This window comes from Haliotis cracherodii, unplaced genomic scaffold (genome assembly GCF_022045235.1).
Source record: "Haliotis cracherodii isolate W230 unplaced genomic scaffold, xgHalCrac1.p SCAF_12, whole genome shotgun sequence".
Taxonomy (NCBI): Eukaryota; Metazoa; Mollusca; class Gastropoda; order Lepetellida; family Haliotidae; genus Haliotis; species Haliotis cracherodii.
Window position 1 is genome coordinate 14,850,681 of NW_027266267.1, and position 15,338 is coordinate 14,866,018.

At 41.3% G+C, this 15,338-nt stretch overlaps 1 protein-coding gene across 2 annotated transcripts in view; it reads left to right on the forward strand.

Annotated features, from left to right (window-relative positions):
* LOC139458198 (glucose-6-phosphate exchanger SLC37A2-like) overlaps positions 1–15,338 on the forward strand; it is a 62,362-nt gene that overhangs the window by 38,650 nt on the left and 8,374 nt on the right. The window contains exons 6-16 of one of the 2 annotated variants that reach the window (XM_071239546.1): positions 440–516; positions 1,603–1,769; positions 2,948–2,991; positions 4,011–4,094; positions 4,354–4,413; positions 5,468–5,558; positions 6,088–6,150; positions 6,438–6,523; positions 7,296–7,344; positions 9,117–9,269; positions 11,078–11,175. In XM_071239546.1, the coding sequence (XP_071095647.1) occupies positions 440–516; positions 1,603–1,769; positions 2,948–2,991; positions 4,011–4,094; positions 4,354–4,413; positions 5,468–5,558; positions 6,088–6,150; positions 6,438–6,523; positions 7,296–7,344; positions 9,117–9,269; positions 11,078–11,175 (972 nt within the window). Of the gene's footprint in view, positions 1–439; positions 517–1,602; positions 1,770–2,947; positions 2,992–4,010; positions 4,095–4,353; positions 4,414–5,467; positions 5,559–6,087; positions 6,151–6,437; positions 6,524–7,295; positions 7,345–9,116; positions 9,270–11,077; positions 14,842–15,338 lie in introns of those variants that run through there. The other variant, XM_071239545.1, reaches the window with a different exon arrangement.

Here is a 15,338-nt window from a genome sequence, read left to right on the forward strand (position 1 = left end):
AACAGTTGAAAGATAAATTTTGTGGTTTAAGCTGACAACCTGATATGTTTATGTACGACAGATATATTTTTCCAGAATTAAATTGCCCATAATTCAGGGTTCATATAACACACGAGTGTGTATCATACGCGAATAAATAAGTCTTGTGTACACTGATCAGTTGGAAGGGGTGCTAATTGGGATTGTTCACTTGCCAATATATTAACAAATATCGCCGTGGGCGCTTATTGGAGCTGGGCGCTTATTTCGTCGAATACGGTATGTCAGTTACATGCAATCTACAATTTGTGCCAAACTTAATTAAGCATACGGCCATATTTTTGTTTGTGTCACACTCAATATCTTACTTGTTTGTGCCATTTCATACTTGGAAGCATATTAGAAGCTGTAGTTTGCATGAGGTAACGCCCTGTACATGTGCTTGTGTTTTTGTGTGCAGGTCGTGGCAGGAGCCCTGCAGTCGACAGGCTGGCCCAGCGTTGTGGCCTGCATGGGGAACTGGTACGGCAAGGGGAAGTAAGTCTTCATTGTCTGCTCTCTTGTTATCCCCCGCCCAACAAAGTTGGCGGGGGATATAGAAACAGGCTCCGTCCGTCACATTTCGTTCCCGGAGCATAACTCAGAAACCGTTCAATATTTTTGCATGAAACTTTGCAGGTCTGTCAAGTACATGCTGAACTGGTGCCTTTTGCTATTTAAAATTTTTAGAATTTTTTATTTTTTTACGTTTCCATGGCAACAAGATGGACTTAGGTTCCAAACTCTTCTTTTTTTTAAAATTTCCATGACAAATTCCACCACGGTTAAAAAAGGTTAGGGTTTGTTTAGATTTAATTATGTCATAAGTTCGGCAACAGGGGTGGGGGATATAGCCACGTTAATGGCAACCTCTTTTTTGTATTGTCAAGCTTCAGACTGGGATCATGTCTTCAAACTAACATATGTTAATGCAGGGAATGGGTTGAAATAGTCTAATTTTACAAGTTTTGACTTTATGTGAGGTATTCAGGCTCATTGTTTCTGAGGGTTCTCTCGAGGAGAGAGGTTAAGTGTCCGAATAAGGATAATTCAGTTTCACACCTTATGACACTACTAGAGTGTTTCGTCGGACATTTTGATGCTTGGATATGTACAGTTTCCTATGTCCTGTCACGAGGGGTTCCTAATTCAGATGTGGAACTTATGGCGGCATGTTTTCTGTTTTATACTTTTATTAACAAGTGTTGATATATTTGATATCAAAAGAGGCCAAGATTCTAATTATCATTCAAAATAACTCTTCCAACTTTTTCAGTTTGTAAACATAATAAGCAGTGTCTTAAGTGTGAAAAGTACAGCCAGCCAGCTTCAGTGGCAGAGAGTTTAGTGATGTCATGGTTACCAAAGATGTAAAGCCAGTTTGGATGCTAAATTATCTTGCATTGTGAGGACAAGTAGTTTCTGTCAGATTCCTAATGGTTAAACAGCCCCCAGTGATACACTAGAAGCGAACAACTTCCAACAATGACTTCTTGTAATTGTCTTAGTTTCTTCAAGTGATAATAGTAGCAAAAAACAATATGTTTAAATCGTCCAACAGGTTTATGACTTTTGTGTTTTCAGACGGGGTCTGATCATGGGAATATGGAACTCTCACACCTCCGTCGGCAACATCCTTGGTTCCGTCATCCCTGGGATATTCGCTGACCATTCCTGGGGCTGGTCCTTCGTGGTGCCCGGCATCATCATTGGCACCTTCGGCATCCTCACCTTCTTCTTCCTGGTCCCAAGTGAGTGGCTGCTCATGGCCAGCATCTCTGAACACAACCAGTGTTTGCTCATCTGAGAGTTAATGCATCACATTGATCATAGCATTAGTTATAAATATGTAGTTCAGAGTAAGTTAGCAAGAAATAATATGTATTTCATCACACCGGTAGTAACATCACAGACCATCATTGTTGACAAATAGAAAATACTACATGTACTGCAACATATACCATCTTTGTTGTAATAAGCGCTTTAGGGTGCCTGGGAAATTAACAGAGGAGGGGGTTAATAAAACCATACCCACAAGTTAGACTTGACATGCAACGAGTGGCAGATAACAGACATTGTTCAAATGTCGATGAATGAAATGTCTAGACTTCTGCATTTTCTAGGAAATGAACTGAGATATACAAAAGAAAATGTATGCTGTCATGTACAGTTTCCGGTTTAGTACAAGGTGTTTATGAAGTTTACTTCAAACTGGTGGAAAGGTGGTCAGGAGGCATCCGTTAGAGATACAGAGAGACATGATCAATTTTGTTTCTGAATTATATATTTTTTTTATGAAAATTCATGTTATTTCACCAACACATTTTTGTACAAACCTTCTGACTGTTGCACTGATCAATCTTTTCAGCAAAATTAAAAACACCATAATAGCATGCAACCAATTGTCATATATATTGCAAAAAACAAGTGAGATCTTACTGTTTTGATATAGAGTCAAACATCGTTGTGTCGAAGTTGAAGGGACCTACCGTAAACTACGGTTATAACGAACTCAAAGGGACTACTAATTTTAGTTCGTTAAAACTGTTATAAGTACATATACAGCATGACTACAGCAAGTAGTCGGGGCCAAAAAGTAAGTTCGTTATATCAGTCAGTTCGTTATAAGTGTGTTCGTTATAACGGTAGTTTACTGTACATAAATACTTTGAGTTTTCTGGGGTTTGACACAACCGAAAATGATGAATAAATAAGGTATACGCGGAGACCCAGCACTTACTCCTAGACAAGTGTAAGTTTAACACATCCAAGTTGGACACATTGGTGTTTGACTGTACATGAACATGATCAGCAGTGAGTGTGATAGTGGTTGCACCAGTGAAGGTCAGGCACAGCTCATGTAAACAATCAACACACACATCTGTGGGGTAAACTACAAGATTCTAATGTACTCTTCCCACTGTTTCAGGACCAGAAGATGTTGGCTGCAGCTTACCCGATCACCAGGGAACTGTACGTGTTCACCTGTAGCATAATAATCTTTCCCTCTGGTTCTGCTATCCCTTATATTAATCTTTCTGCCTAGCCATACTATCCTTTGTAATACTTCTGTCTAGCACTGCTATCCTTTGTAATACTTTTGTTAAGTACTGCTATCCTTTATAATCTTTCCCTCTAGCACTGCTATCCTTTATAATCTTTCCCTCTAGCACTGCCACTCTTTATAATCTTTCCCTCTAGCACTGCCATCCTTTATAATCTTTCCCTCTAGCACTGCCATCCTTAATAATCTTTCCCTCTAGCACTCCATCCTTTATAATCTTTCCCTCTAGCACTGCCATCCTTTTTAATATTTCTAGCTAACACTGCCATCCTTTATAATCTTTCCCTCTAGCACTCCATCCTTTATAATCTTTCCCTCTAGCACTCCATCCTTTATAATCTTTCCCTCTAGCACTGCCACTCTTTATAATCTTTCCCTCTAGCACTGCCATCCTTTATAATCTTTCCCTCTAGCACTGCCATCCTTAATAATCTTTCCCTCTAGCACTCCATCCTTTATAATCTTTCCCTCTAGCACTGCCATCCTTTATAATCTTTCCCTCTAGCACTCCATCCTTTATAATCTTTCCCTCTAGCACTGCCATCCTTTTTAATATTTCTAGCTAACACTGCTATCCTTTATAATCTTTCACTAAAGCACTGCCATCCTTTATAATCTTTCCCTCTAGCACTCCATCCTTTATAATCTTTCCCTCTAGCACTGCCATCCTTTATAATCTTTCCCTCTAGCTCTGCCTTCCTTTATAATCTTTCCCTCTAGCACTGCTATCCTTTATAATATTTCTGTCTAGTACTGCTATCGTCTATAATCTTTGCCTCTTAAATTGCCATCCTTTAGAATCTGACTGTAATGTTTCACCATCTCTCAATTCCTACAGACCTGTGCCTGTTATATCATACAATGACTGTTGTTTTAACATCAGCTTACAAAGCTGTGTTTACTTCACCTCCTGATGTTTGTCTTGTAGAGCGTGGTTGCCGTTAATGTGGAGGTGGATGTGGAGGTCCCGGCAACTTCTTCCAAGTATGACGATGCCGACCGCGATGACGAGGTGAGCTTTTTGCTGTTTAACTAGCAACACCACAACTCTTTAAGAATTGAATCTGTTGTGAATGGACAAGGACTCCTTGAAGTTCACATTCCTTAACATTTCCATAGATATAATAACTTGGGTAAAATGTGAACATTTATCCTTTGGTTGAACCTATGTATGTACATCACTGGGTGATCCCGACGCCTTTTGTCTGAATTCACTCTTGAGTGTACTTGTGAGGCTGTGCAGTGTTTCAGTGCCATTCTTGTCATTGCAGCCCCTGTTGAAGAAGAAAGAGGACAAAGCTATCACAATACTAGGCGCTATGAGAATACCGGTAAGTAGCAAAATATGTCGTGCCATAAGAATACGAGGAAGTAGCGCACAATGTGGCGCCATGAGTATACCAGGAAGTAGCACATAATGTGGCGCCATGAGAATAACGTTAAGTAGCACACAATGTGGCACCATGAGAATATCGGTAAGTAGCACACAATGTGGCGCCAAGAGAATACCAGGAAGTAGCAATATATTTGGCACCATGAGAATACTAGTAGCACACAATGTGGTGCCATGAGAATACCAGGAAGTAGCAAAATATGTGGCACCATGAAAATACTAGTAAGTAGCACACAATGTAGCACCATGAGAATACTAGTAAGTAGCACACAATATGGCGCCATGAGAATACCGGTAAGTAGCACACAATGTGGCACTATGAGAATACTAGTAAGTAGCACACAATATGGCGCCATGAGAATACCATTAAGTAGCACACAATGTGGCGCCATGAGAATACCAGAAAGTAATTCAATATGTGACGTCAAGAGAATACCATTAAGTAGCACACAATGTGGCGCCATGACAATACCAGGAAGTAGCTCCTAGTTGCTCTCATGTGGTCAATTTGCTTCAAATAAATGGCTGCTCCCAGTCAAGACAATCTGATCAATAACCAAGATCTTTATCATAATGAAACAGGTCTAATCTCGCAAAGTGCATCAAATCACTTGAGCACTTTGATTAAAAACATGAAAATATTTGGAAAATCTTTTTCATCAGCCAATTGATGGCACAAATGCTCTGCAAATCTTTCAGTTGACCGAAATCTGCACGGCAGTTGCTATGTTTTTTATGAACCGGATGTTAATTTCAATAGGCGATTTTGATTGGACTAGCATAGACTTGTTAGTCAAGCCAAAATGTAACTCCAGTATTCCTGCCTTGCTCGGCAACGGTGGAAACTGGACTTTTATAGTCAGTTAACTTCCTTGCCTCAGGAAGACTGACACAATCCTCTGGTCTGACTATAAGTTTTTGTGAGTTTTGACACGGTCAGTGAATTATCAGTGATGATATGTTTTGTTTCTAAGTGTTCTCTCTTGTTTCAGGGTGTGGTAGAGTTTGCCCTCTGTCTGTTCTTTGCAAAATTGGTCAGCTACACATTTCTGTTCTGGCTGCCAAAATACATCTCTGCAAAAAGTAAGTAATAGCTTGCGACAGGAAGGACCCTTTACAGTCTGCCTCACCTATGACAATCCGGGTAGACAGTAGGTCTAGGTCAGTAGGGGATGACTAATGGGATAGTGTGGTCAGGCTCACTGACTTGGTTGATGCATGTCTCCGATCCCAATTTAATGATCAGTGCTAATGATATCAATCACTGGAATGTCTGGTCCAGACTCAATTATTTACAGACCACTGTCATATAGCTGGAATATTGCTGAGTGCGACGTTAAACAACTAACAGTCTGTGTCTGAAGCTAGCTGATTGTGATAATGAGTTATCTCCCTTTGCTTAACTTCAGCAGACATCCGTTGATTTCTGACTCTTGAATAATAGTATAGTCAGGCAAAGTGACAAAATTCAGAGGAAAGTTTTGTTCCTGACAATGTCTGTGTTTGCAAAATGCACTGAAATATTTTAATCATTTAGATTTAATTAACTCTGAGCATACATTTACAGTGTGCAGTCATGTTTATTTCCCTGTTTTTTAATGTATGTTTTCAGCAAGTTACAGTGCACAGACTTCAGCTGACCTCTCAGCATTGTTTGATGTTGGAGGAATTATTGGTAGGTTGTTTAGTCCATCGATTGCTGTTGTTGCTCTTTCATCTACTAACTTGTGTGTTTCTTTTCATTACATGATATATATTCCTCTCTCCAGTGCCAGTTAACATGCATGTAGAATGAGATTAGGAAGTGTCATATAGAAAATAACTTCCATTATTATGATAAAGGTTTATATGTTTATTATTAAATCAAATAAATTAAATGAGTTAATATTAAAATGTGTTTGAAGGAGGAATATGTTAACTTAATGCTTTTGAAATATTCTGAAAATGTGATTTTCTTACCAGGTGGAATCTTAGCGGGTGTGATATCGGACTTCACAGGGGCAAGGGCATCGACATGCATGGTCATGTTGTTCCTGGCAGCCCCTATGGTCAGTATGGTCCACTGTAGTGCCAAATTATCTGTTGTAGTGCCAAATTATCTGTTGTAGTGCCATGGTGTCTACTGTAGTGCCAAATTATCTGTTGTAGTGCCATGGTGTCCACTGTAGTGCCAAATTATCTGTTGTAGTGCCAAATTATCTGTTGTAGTGCCATGGTGTCTACTGTAGTGCCAAATTATCTGTTGTAGTGCCATGGTGTCTACTGTAGTGCCAAATTATCTGTTGTAGTGCCAAATTATCTGTTGTAGTGCCATGGTGTCCACTTTAGTGCCAAATTATCTGCTGTAGTGCCATAGTGTCCACTGTAGTGCCAGATCCGTGACAATCCGGGATAGAATAGGTCTCCAGGAACCTATGCTTGTCGTAAGAGGCAACTAACAGGGTCGGGTGGTCAGGCTCACTGACTTGGTTGATGCATGTCATCGTATCCCAATTGCTTGGATTGATGCTCATGATGTCAATCACTGGATCGTCTAGACAAGACTTGATTAGTTATAGACTGTCGTCTATAGCTGGAATATTGCTGAGTGAAGCATTAAACAACAAACAAACAAGCTCTAGTGTCCCATTGTCTCCTTATATGTTCTTTTTACATTTTGCCCCAACATGAATAGTGTTTTTTTGTCTTGGTGCAATAAGCACTTTTTAATAAATTCAAGATCCTAGATGGCGACATCAATGACTGGCCACCTCTTACACTGAGCTGTACCTGTCCATGTTGTCCTCCACTGGTTGCCTTATGTCAATGTTCTGTTTTCAGATGTATGTGTATGACCTGTTTGGAAGTTTAGACTACACACGGAACATATGTAAGTCAACAGAGCTTCTTATCAGCCAATAACAGTATATTTAAGACATGCAATCACGTCTGAAGCTGTTGTCAGTAAAGAATTCCAAAATTGGAGTAGTGAGTGCTTTTAACAGTATCCAGTTATGTCACGGTGTGTTAGCTTAATGTGGGAGGAACTTCCAAAGTGATGCAGGTCTCAGACATTTACCATGGGACAAAACTCTGCACAGCAACTTGCATTGCCTAACTCGACTGCTACCCGTGCCTGGAGAGCGGAAGGTCGGTTTGATCCCCTGGCCACGTCATACCAAAAGACGTTTAAAGTTAACATCCTCACTGAGGTTTTCAAACAGAAGATCACACCAACCATAAATGTTATCACAGCATGGCACAACAGATGTTGTGGTGCAACAGCAACACCACCCCACACACCACAGACAAACACCCCCCCACACCACCCCACACACTTGAGAAACACCCCCACACACACACCACACACACCACCCCACACACCACAGACAAACACCACACCACAGCTAAACATCCCCCCACACACACACACCACACCACACCACACCACAGACAAACACCACCCCACACCACACACAGCACCCCGAACACCACAAACAAACACCCCCCACGCCACCCCACACACCAGACAAACACCCCCCCACACACCACACACACCACAGACAAACCCCCCCTCCCGTGCCCCCCATACACCACAGACAAACACGCCACCCCACACACCACAGACAAACACGCCACCCCACACACCACAGACAAACACGCCACCCCACACACCACAGACAAACACGCCACCCCACACACCACAGACAAACACGCCACCCCACACACCACAGACAAACACCCCCCCATGCCACCCTACACACCACAGACAAACAACCCCCCACGCCACTCCACAGACCACAGACAAACACTCCCTCACGCCACCCCACACACCACAGACAAACGCCACCCCACACAACTCAGACAAACACACACACCCCACACAACACAGACAAACATCCCCTCACGCCACCCCACACACCACAGTCAAACCACCACAACATGCCACACGGTCACCACAGACAAACCACCACAACATGCCACACGGTCACCACAGACAAACCACCACAACATGCCACACGGTCACCACAGACAAACCACCACAACATGCGAACCGGTTAATACCCCAACCCCAAACTTGAAGAATTCAGATTTTTATCCTACATTGAACTACTATCTAATTATACTCCCGACAAAATGTCAGGGGTATATAGTTATACCAAGGTTCCATCCGTCCGATTTCTTTGTCCGCATGATTTCTCTTAAACTATTCAGGGGATTCATCTCAAACTTAGTACATATAATTTGTATCATATGGAGGGGTGCAGCCATTTTTTTGTGAATTTTTCAAACCCTAATGTCTGTCCGAAAACTTTGTTCCCGCGATTTCTCTTAAACTATTCAGTGGATTCATCTCAAACTTAGTACATATAATCTGTGTCATATGGAGGGGTGCAGTCAAAAGAAAAATATTGTTTTTATTAATTTTCCATTTTTTTATGAATTTTTCAAACCCTAACCCTATCCTAGCTATTTAATTTGTAACTACTGACACACTAGGCGGGTCGGGGGTATTAGTGAGCCACACTCACTTTTGCACTTGTTATAAATTTATGTTGATCGACCCCATGACTTGCATCCATATGTCCAACATTGTAATTCGTTTGTTTGACTGATTTAGAGTGATGTGATGCTATCCTACAGTATGGTGATGTCTTGCAGGTTTACTCATGGTGGTAGGGGCACTGGTGAATGGACCGTATGCTCTCATCACAACAGCTGTCAGTGCCGATCTGGGCACTCACAAGAGTCTCCAAGGCAATGCTAAGGCAGTTGCCACAGTAACAGCATTTATTGATGGCACGGGAAGTATAGGTAGGTTTGTGATGTTGTGAGTGCTATTCATCTTCCCAAGCTAGGGTACCTTTGTGAATTCTGGTTAGAGTATATTACAGTGTTCTGCTGTAAAAGAACGTCCCATTAAGCTTAAATTTTTATATGTGCGGAACTGTACATGGAAGGTTCATTTTTCCTAATGCCTGAGTCACATATCAACCGATGCCAGGAAAGATTAGCTTACGATGCCCGAAAAGGCTGAAAATCGGCAAAATTGAGAGATACCAGACAGGGCGCCAGACGATCATCTGTGAGTATTGGCCATGTTTTTTACATCAGGAAGAGCCTGGTGGACACATCGGAAGAAAAATAGTTAGTTATTTTCTTGCGGTGACCCGTGGTGCACACCCCCATCGGTAATGGATCTGTGACACATCTTTTGGCGGCCAACCAGTGACCCTCCAGACAGTTGCCAGACCATGAGGGAATCAGACAAATTTTGCTGTGCGCGGGTGTGGTATGGTCACCGGAGTATACCCGAAAGGTCATCTGCAGGGAGTCGATCAATACTCGGAATGTTCCCGTCCGGTGACCGGACGATTAAGCCAAGTCGTAAGGAGACCAACTGGAGTACGACCAAGCATCGAGCAAGCGCCAAGCAGGTATCATTCATCGGACACTGGAAATGTTGAGGTGCCTGTTCCAGAGTGTATATAATGGGCTGAATGGGATGAGCAGCATAGAATGTCTTCAGGATGCCTGTCCCTCCAGACTCACTGAGACTGGCCTGGCTCCGTATGCAGTATGCCGGAGCCAGAAGCTCCCCTTGCCCTCCACTCTTCAATGTGATACAGTTCTTGCAGCAAATTCGTCCGCGAACACGAACTATGATGGCTGGGCACTGCTCGGGCTCCTTTTAGAGCAGGCAGGAAATGGGTGGTGTCCATCCAGGCATCGCACGATTTAGTTTACATCGGACCCGCACCGTCCGGTATACGGAGATTACCAGCCGATTCCCGCCAGATGACCAGACTGGACGGTACAAGCCTACCATTTTTACCAAAATCCTTTGGACACCCTTCAGCCACTGGCCGATCATCTTGGTTTCATGACCACTGCACCGATGTGTCACAGATGTGGGCTAAAACCCACCGATGCCCCCACATGGTCTGGTGACAGTTGTATATGTGACTGAGGCATAAGGACAGCGCATAGTGTTCGTGGCAGCTGAGAAACCTGATGGCATATCTCATCCAGCAGTTGAAACCCACCGATGCCCCCACATGGTCTGGTGACAGTTGTATATGTGACTGAGGCATAAGGACAGCAGATACTGTCCGTAGCAGCTGAGAAACCAGATGGCATATCTCATCCAGCAGTTGACATTTTGTGTTGTCCATGTTCATGATACACAAGTGTTCACAAGAACAAGGTCAAACTTTCATTCCTATGAACACATCACAAAATTTGCAGAATGTTTTACACTTTCATTGTGGGCCAAACAGGGTCTATATAATACTCTGTCCCTAAATCAAACAGTACTTGCTGATCAGTGTGAAGAAACGTCAAAGAATAAGCTCCAGGTTTGTTATAAATGCCAGTGAGATATCAGAGTAGAATAGACTCGCAATTTCTTTGCTAGTTTGCCTGTCATCGTACCCTGATGTTGGAGAAATTGCTCATAACATCACTCACTTGATTAGTAATAGGCCACCGTCATATAGCTCCAATATTGTAGAGAGCGGCACAAAAACAACAACAAAAACAAGAGTTGATATGGTTGTGATATTGCTGACCTTGACACACTGAGGTGTTTATTGGAAGGACTAATGCGTGGTATGTTGCAGGTGCTGCTCTGGGCCCGCTGTTGACGGGGCTCATCTCCCCCACTGGCTGGAACAACGTGTTCTACATGCTGATTGCGGCTGATCTGGCCGCCCTCTTGGTGAGTACAGTTATCGCATGTCGGCGAGACTTTCGGATCAACATCAAGCCCCTCCTGTACAGCCTGTCTCCCCGCATGTTGACCGCCCAGCTTGTGGCCTTCCTTGCTTTGTTTGTTATAGGCATGTTTTATTATTTTGGTGCAGATAGTAGTACGTAGTTGACGTAGACCTGTGATCTGCCAGCCATTGAAGTCAGTGTTTTAATTGTTATGTGAGTTTTAAAGAATAACAGAGTCAGAGTCCATGACGCAAACCAGCCTTACTGACATAGATACAGCATGTGTACCCCATCTCACCCAGCAGCTGTACCGACTGTCATAGGCTTAAGATGGCTGCAGCACTAAGATTGCTCAGAGGGTCTGGGCACTGGACCGACGTAGATGTGGCTGTGAAACTTGTTACTTTTTTCATTTCTCCAAAGCTAGAGACATAGACGTTTGTATACAGTATTGGATGTGTCTAATCTTCTGTATGGGTATAGCTGATGTACCTCTTCCAGTGTTCCAAACTGTCCCTAGTTTCTTGTCTCCAAAATCAAATTTTTAAACTTATCCTATCTCACACTATGCATTTCAAACAACACCTTGAACCGACGAACAGTCACCTCTATCAAACACTAAGCTAAGGAAGTTGAGATCCGATTCTGGCAAGGTGGTACACAGTAGACATCGTTATTAATACCATTCTCTCTTCCTGGTAATGGTAAACTTTAGTAGTGAGGTTGTGTATTTAAATTTTATATAGATAAAAAAAAAAATTTAAAAAAAAATTCTCTGTTCAAGAATAATGTCCGAACACCATAGCGATAAAAATTGAGAATGAGGGTGCTGGATATGTCAGGTGATCAGGTGATCGCTGGGGTCGTGTCGCACGGAATTTTAGTGGTGCGTGAACCATGATCACAGTGGTGATTTGGTGATGTGTGGGATGTGTTTGGGTGAGTGGTGTTTTTCAAGCTGGAAACTTTGTTCTAGGACGTTTTCACCCCAAGATCGAAGAATTAGAGGAAATGCATAGTCTGAAATAGGATAAGTATATAAATTTACAATTTATTATAAAATTTACAATATTGCCACAATTTAATATTGTTGACGTATATATGCAATTGACACTCATCTACCTTCATATGCTGTGACCAAGTTCCCTTAACAATCAATTGCCTTCATAGTTGATTTGGGGCAGTGGGGTAGCTGAGTTGTTGGTGTGTTTGCTCAAAATGCCGAAGACCCGGGTTTGATTCCCCAACATGGGTACAATGTCTGGAACCCCTTTCTGGTGTCCCCTGGGATATTGCAGGAATAGGTGATTTTATATTTTTCTCCTTTTTGGACAATTTGGCCTTTATTTTTCTCTGGGGAGCTTTGTTAACTCAATGTACGGAACTCACCTCCTTGTAGCCATGGCCACCTGTTTATTTTTATTGATGTCCTACTTCTGAACAATCAAACTATGTTTCAAATGACTTCATGATGTACACCATTCATTCATTCACTCATTAGTCCAAAGCCTTAGTCAAAGTCATATTTGCAGAACAAAACAAATCTCTATTACATCATTACCAGGATTAGGGCTCTGATGTAATAGAGGTAGTTTTCTTATAATTACTAACAATGCTTGAGCCAGATCAAATTTATTTGTATTTTTTAAGGTCAGACAATAATGGGTTTCATGATTATGTTAACCATACTACCTTCTGAATTGGATGTCGAAAGACTAGAGGGCTGGTAGTTTAGTTGTGCAGTTAGTCGGTATTGCCTTGTGTGCAGTGGGTGACTCCCCGTCACATGCTCACAGGCCGCCTCTGTGTATAGGGGAGATGTTTCTCATAGTTTTCTTGGTGTGTCTTGTTGATGTTTAATGTTTATAAAGGAGGTAGACATCTCAAGCAATTGTGATATGTATTTACCAATGTTGGGGGTCATGCAGACCATGGTTGGCAGCATTTTATCAACATTTGTTTTCCATATTTATGAAGCAAAAATCAAGTCAATTTTGTATGGACTTCAGTTAAGAGTGTATTTACTTTTTATTTGGGTTGTGAACAAGTTGCCTTATTTAGACTTGCTCAGCTTCATGTTTTTTGTGACTTTGATCAAAAACAATTTTGTATGCATTTATGTGATATTTTAGTATTTCGTTGGTACAAACATCATTGCTTGTATAGCTGTGCACTGATAGGGAATTAGCCGAGTCAGTGTTTGTGGAGTTGTGCAGATTAACAGAAAATGTTGAAACATATACTGTAAACAGGGAATTTTTTGCGACCGTTTTATTATTGCGAGTTTTGCGAACGAGACTCAATCTCAAAAATTAAAAACGCAAAAATAAGTATAAATAATACATACATACTTTATTCATTGCAACACGTCATCAAATGTTGAAATCATCAACCAGAACCACAAGTTACTCAATAAGTTAAAAACACAAATGAATGCAGAACGGTCACACAATACATCACAAATGACAGTGTAAACAGAGCAATTAGTGTCACTGTTGCCTCACAGTAATCATGCCTTCTTCCAACCTCGCTTGATTGCGTCAGTGTCCTTTGCAATTTGCTTACTTACTTACTTTGGAGATTTAACGTGCGCTTTCCGACTGATGCGTATTTCTTATATATTTTGCATTCAAACTCACAGTCATGACACTGAGTTGAGTCAATTATCAATTATTAACTTTCCGGACTCAGATTAACTAGCTTCGGAGAGAAGCTGTCTATTGTTTAGTAATCGAGGGGTCATCTCAACACGGCAACTCGCAAAAATATCTTGTAGTAGTATTGTCTTTGGTGTGGTATTCGCAATATTTTAACGGCGCAGAAATAAAGCTGTTTACAGTAATTGGATAGGACCACATTGTTGTATCTGGTGAGAAACTTCCTCCCAAGATATCCATTCTGTTTCACATACACCCCGTATACTACTTGACATTTGCCTAGGACCAAAGTATCATTATTAGTGAAAGGCGTGGTCCTTGTCTTGTCCCCACCCTGACCCCCTGCTCAGCTATTGCCTTTCAGTGTTTTGCAGTTATTATTTATTTAATTTGTTGCGTTCCCATGAAAACAACTTTGACCGTCTCAAACATGTAGTTTTTGTTTCCCGCCAAAACTACAGCTAATGAAAATATTGCTTTTATATTTTTTAGGATTTTCAAACACATTTATAGTGACAGATATACTAATATATCAAAAAAAGGAGTGGGAAGACATGTGTTTTGTGATTGCAGATGTAAGTTTGAAACAACATCAAAACAAAATCAATTGTTACCAGATAATTTGTTGATTATTTATTGTTTGCATATGAGCAAATATGAGCGTTATTTGTACATTGAATATTGAAAATAGTGGCTGCACTGTGATCTAGTCAACTCAGAGATTGACTCTCTTACTCTGAATATTGTTATAATCACGTACATGGTATAACTGGTGATATTTTAGTAAATATATTGTTATTTATATGTATGAAGGTTACAGATGTGTTTTTATTTCTCCTTGTATGAAATATTCTCAGTTGGATGTTACAACTTGACCTGTGTGCTACAAGCATCAGTTATTGAAATGTATGAATATATGCCACACATCTTGCCTTGTCTGTGCATCTGCTGGTTTGTGCTTGCCTGAGTGTGCAGCATGGCTAGTTACTAACACTTTCAGTTCTGAAGTGAATCATGGAATTCTGTATGTATGAATGTGTAGCCATATTGCTTGCATGGGTGTGCAGCATGGCTAGTGACTAACACTTCCAGTTCTGAAGTGCATCATGGTATTCTGTATGTATGAATGTGTAGCCATATTGCTTGCCTGGGTGTGCAGCATGGCTAGTTACTAACACTTACAGTTCTGAAGTGAATCATGGAATTCTGTATGTATGAATGTGTAATGATGAAATATCCAGGGGTGCAGAAGTCTGAGTGTGTTCAGTGTCTTTTTTTCTACAGACTGTATCAGAAATAAAGTATTCCTTCACATGCACTCTGTAAGAAGTTTAGCCTTGAGATGTTATAGATTTTGGAGTTGCTTTACTATCAGAGTAGTGTTATCACCACTCTCTCACTTAGTATCTCTGTACTACTAAGCCCAAAAGGAGGTTGGGTCCAGTCAATAAACATTTTAAAAAAGCACTGGCCCCTTACTCATTCAAGGTCAGGATGGTGCAGAGAC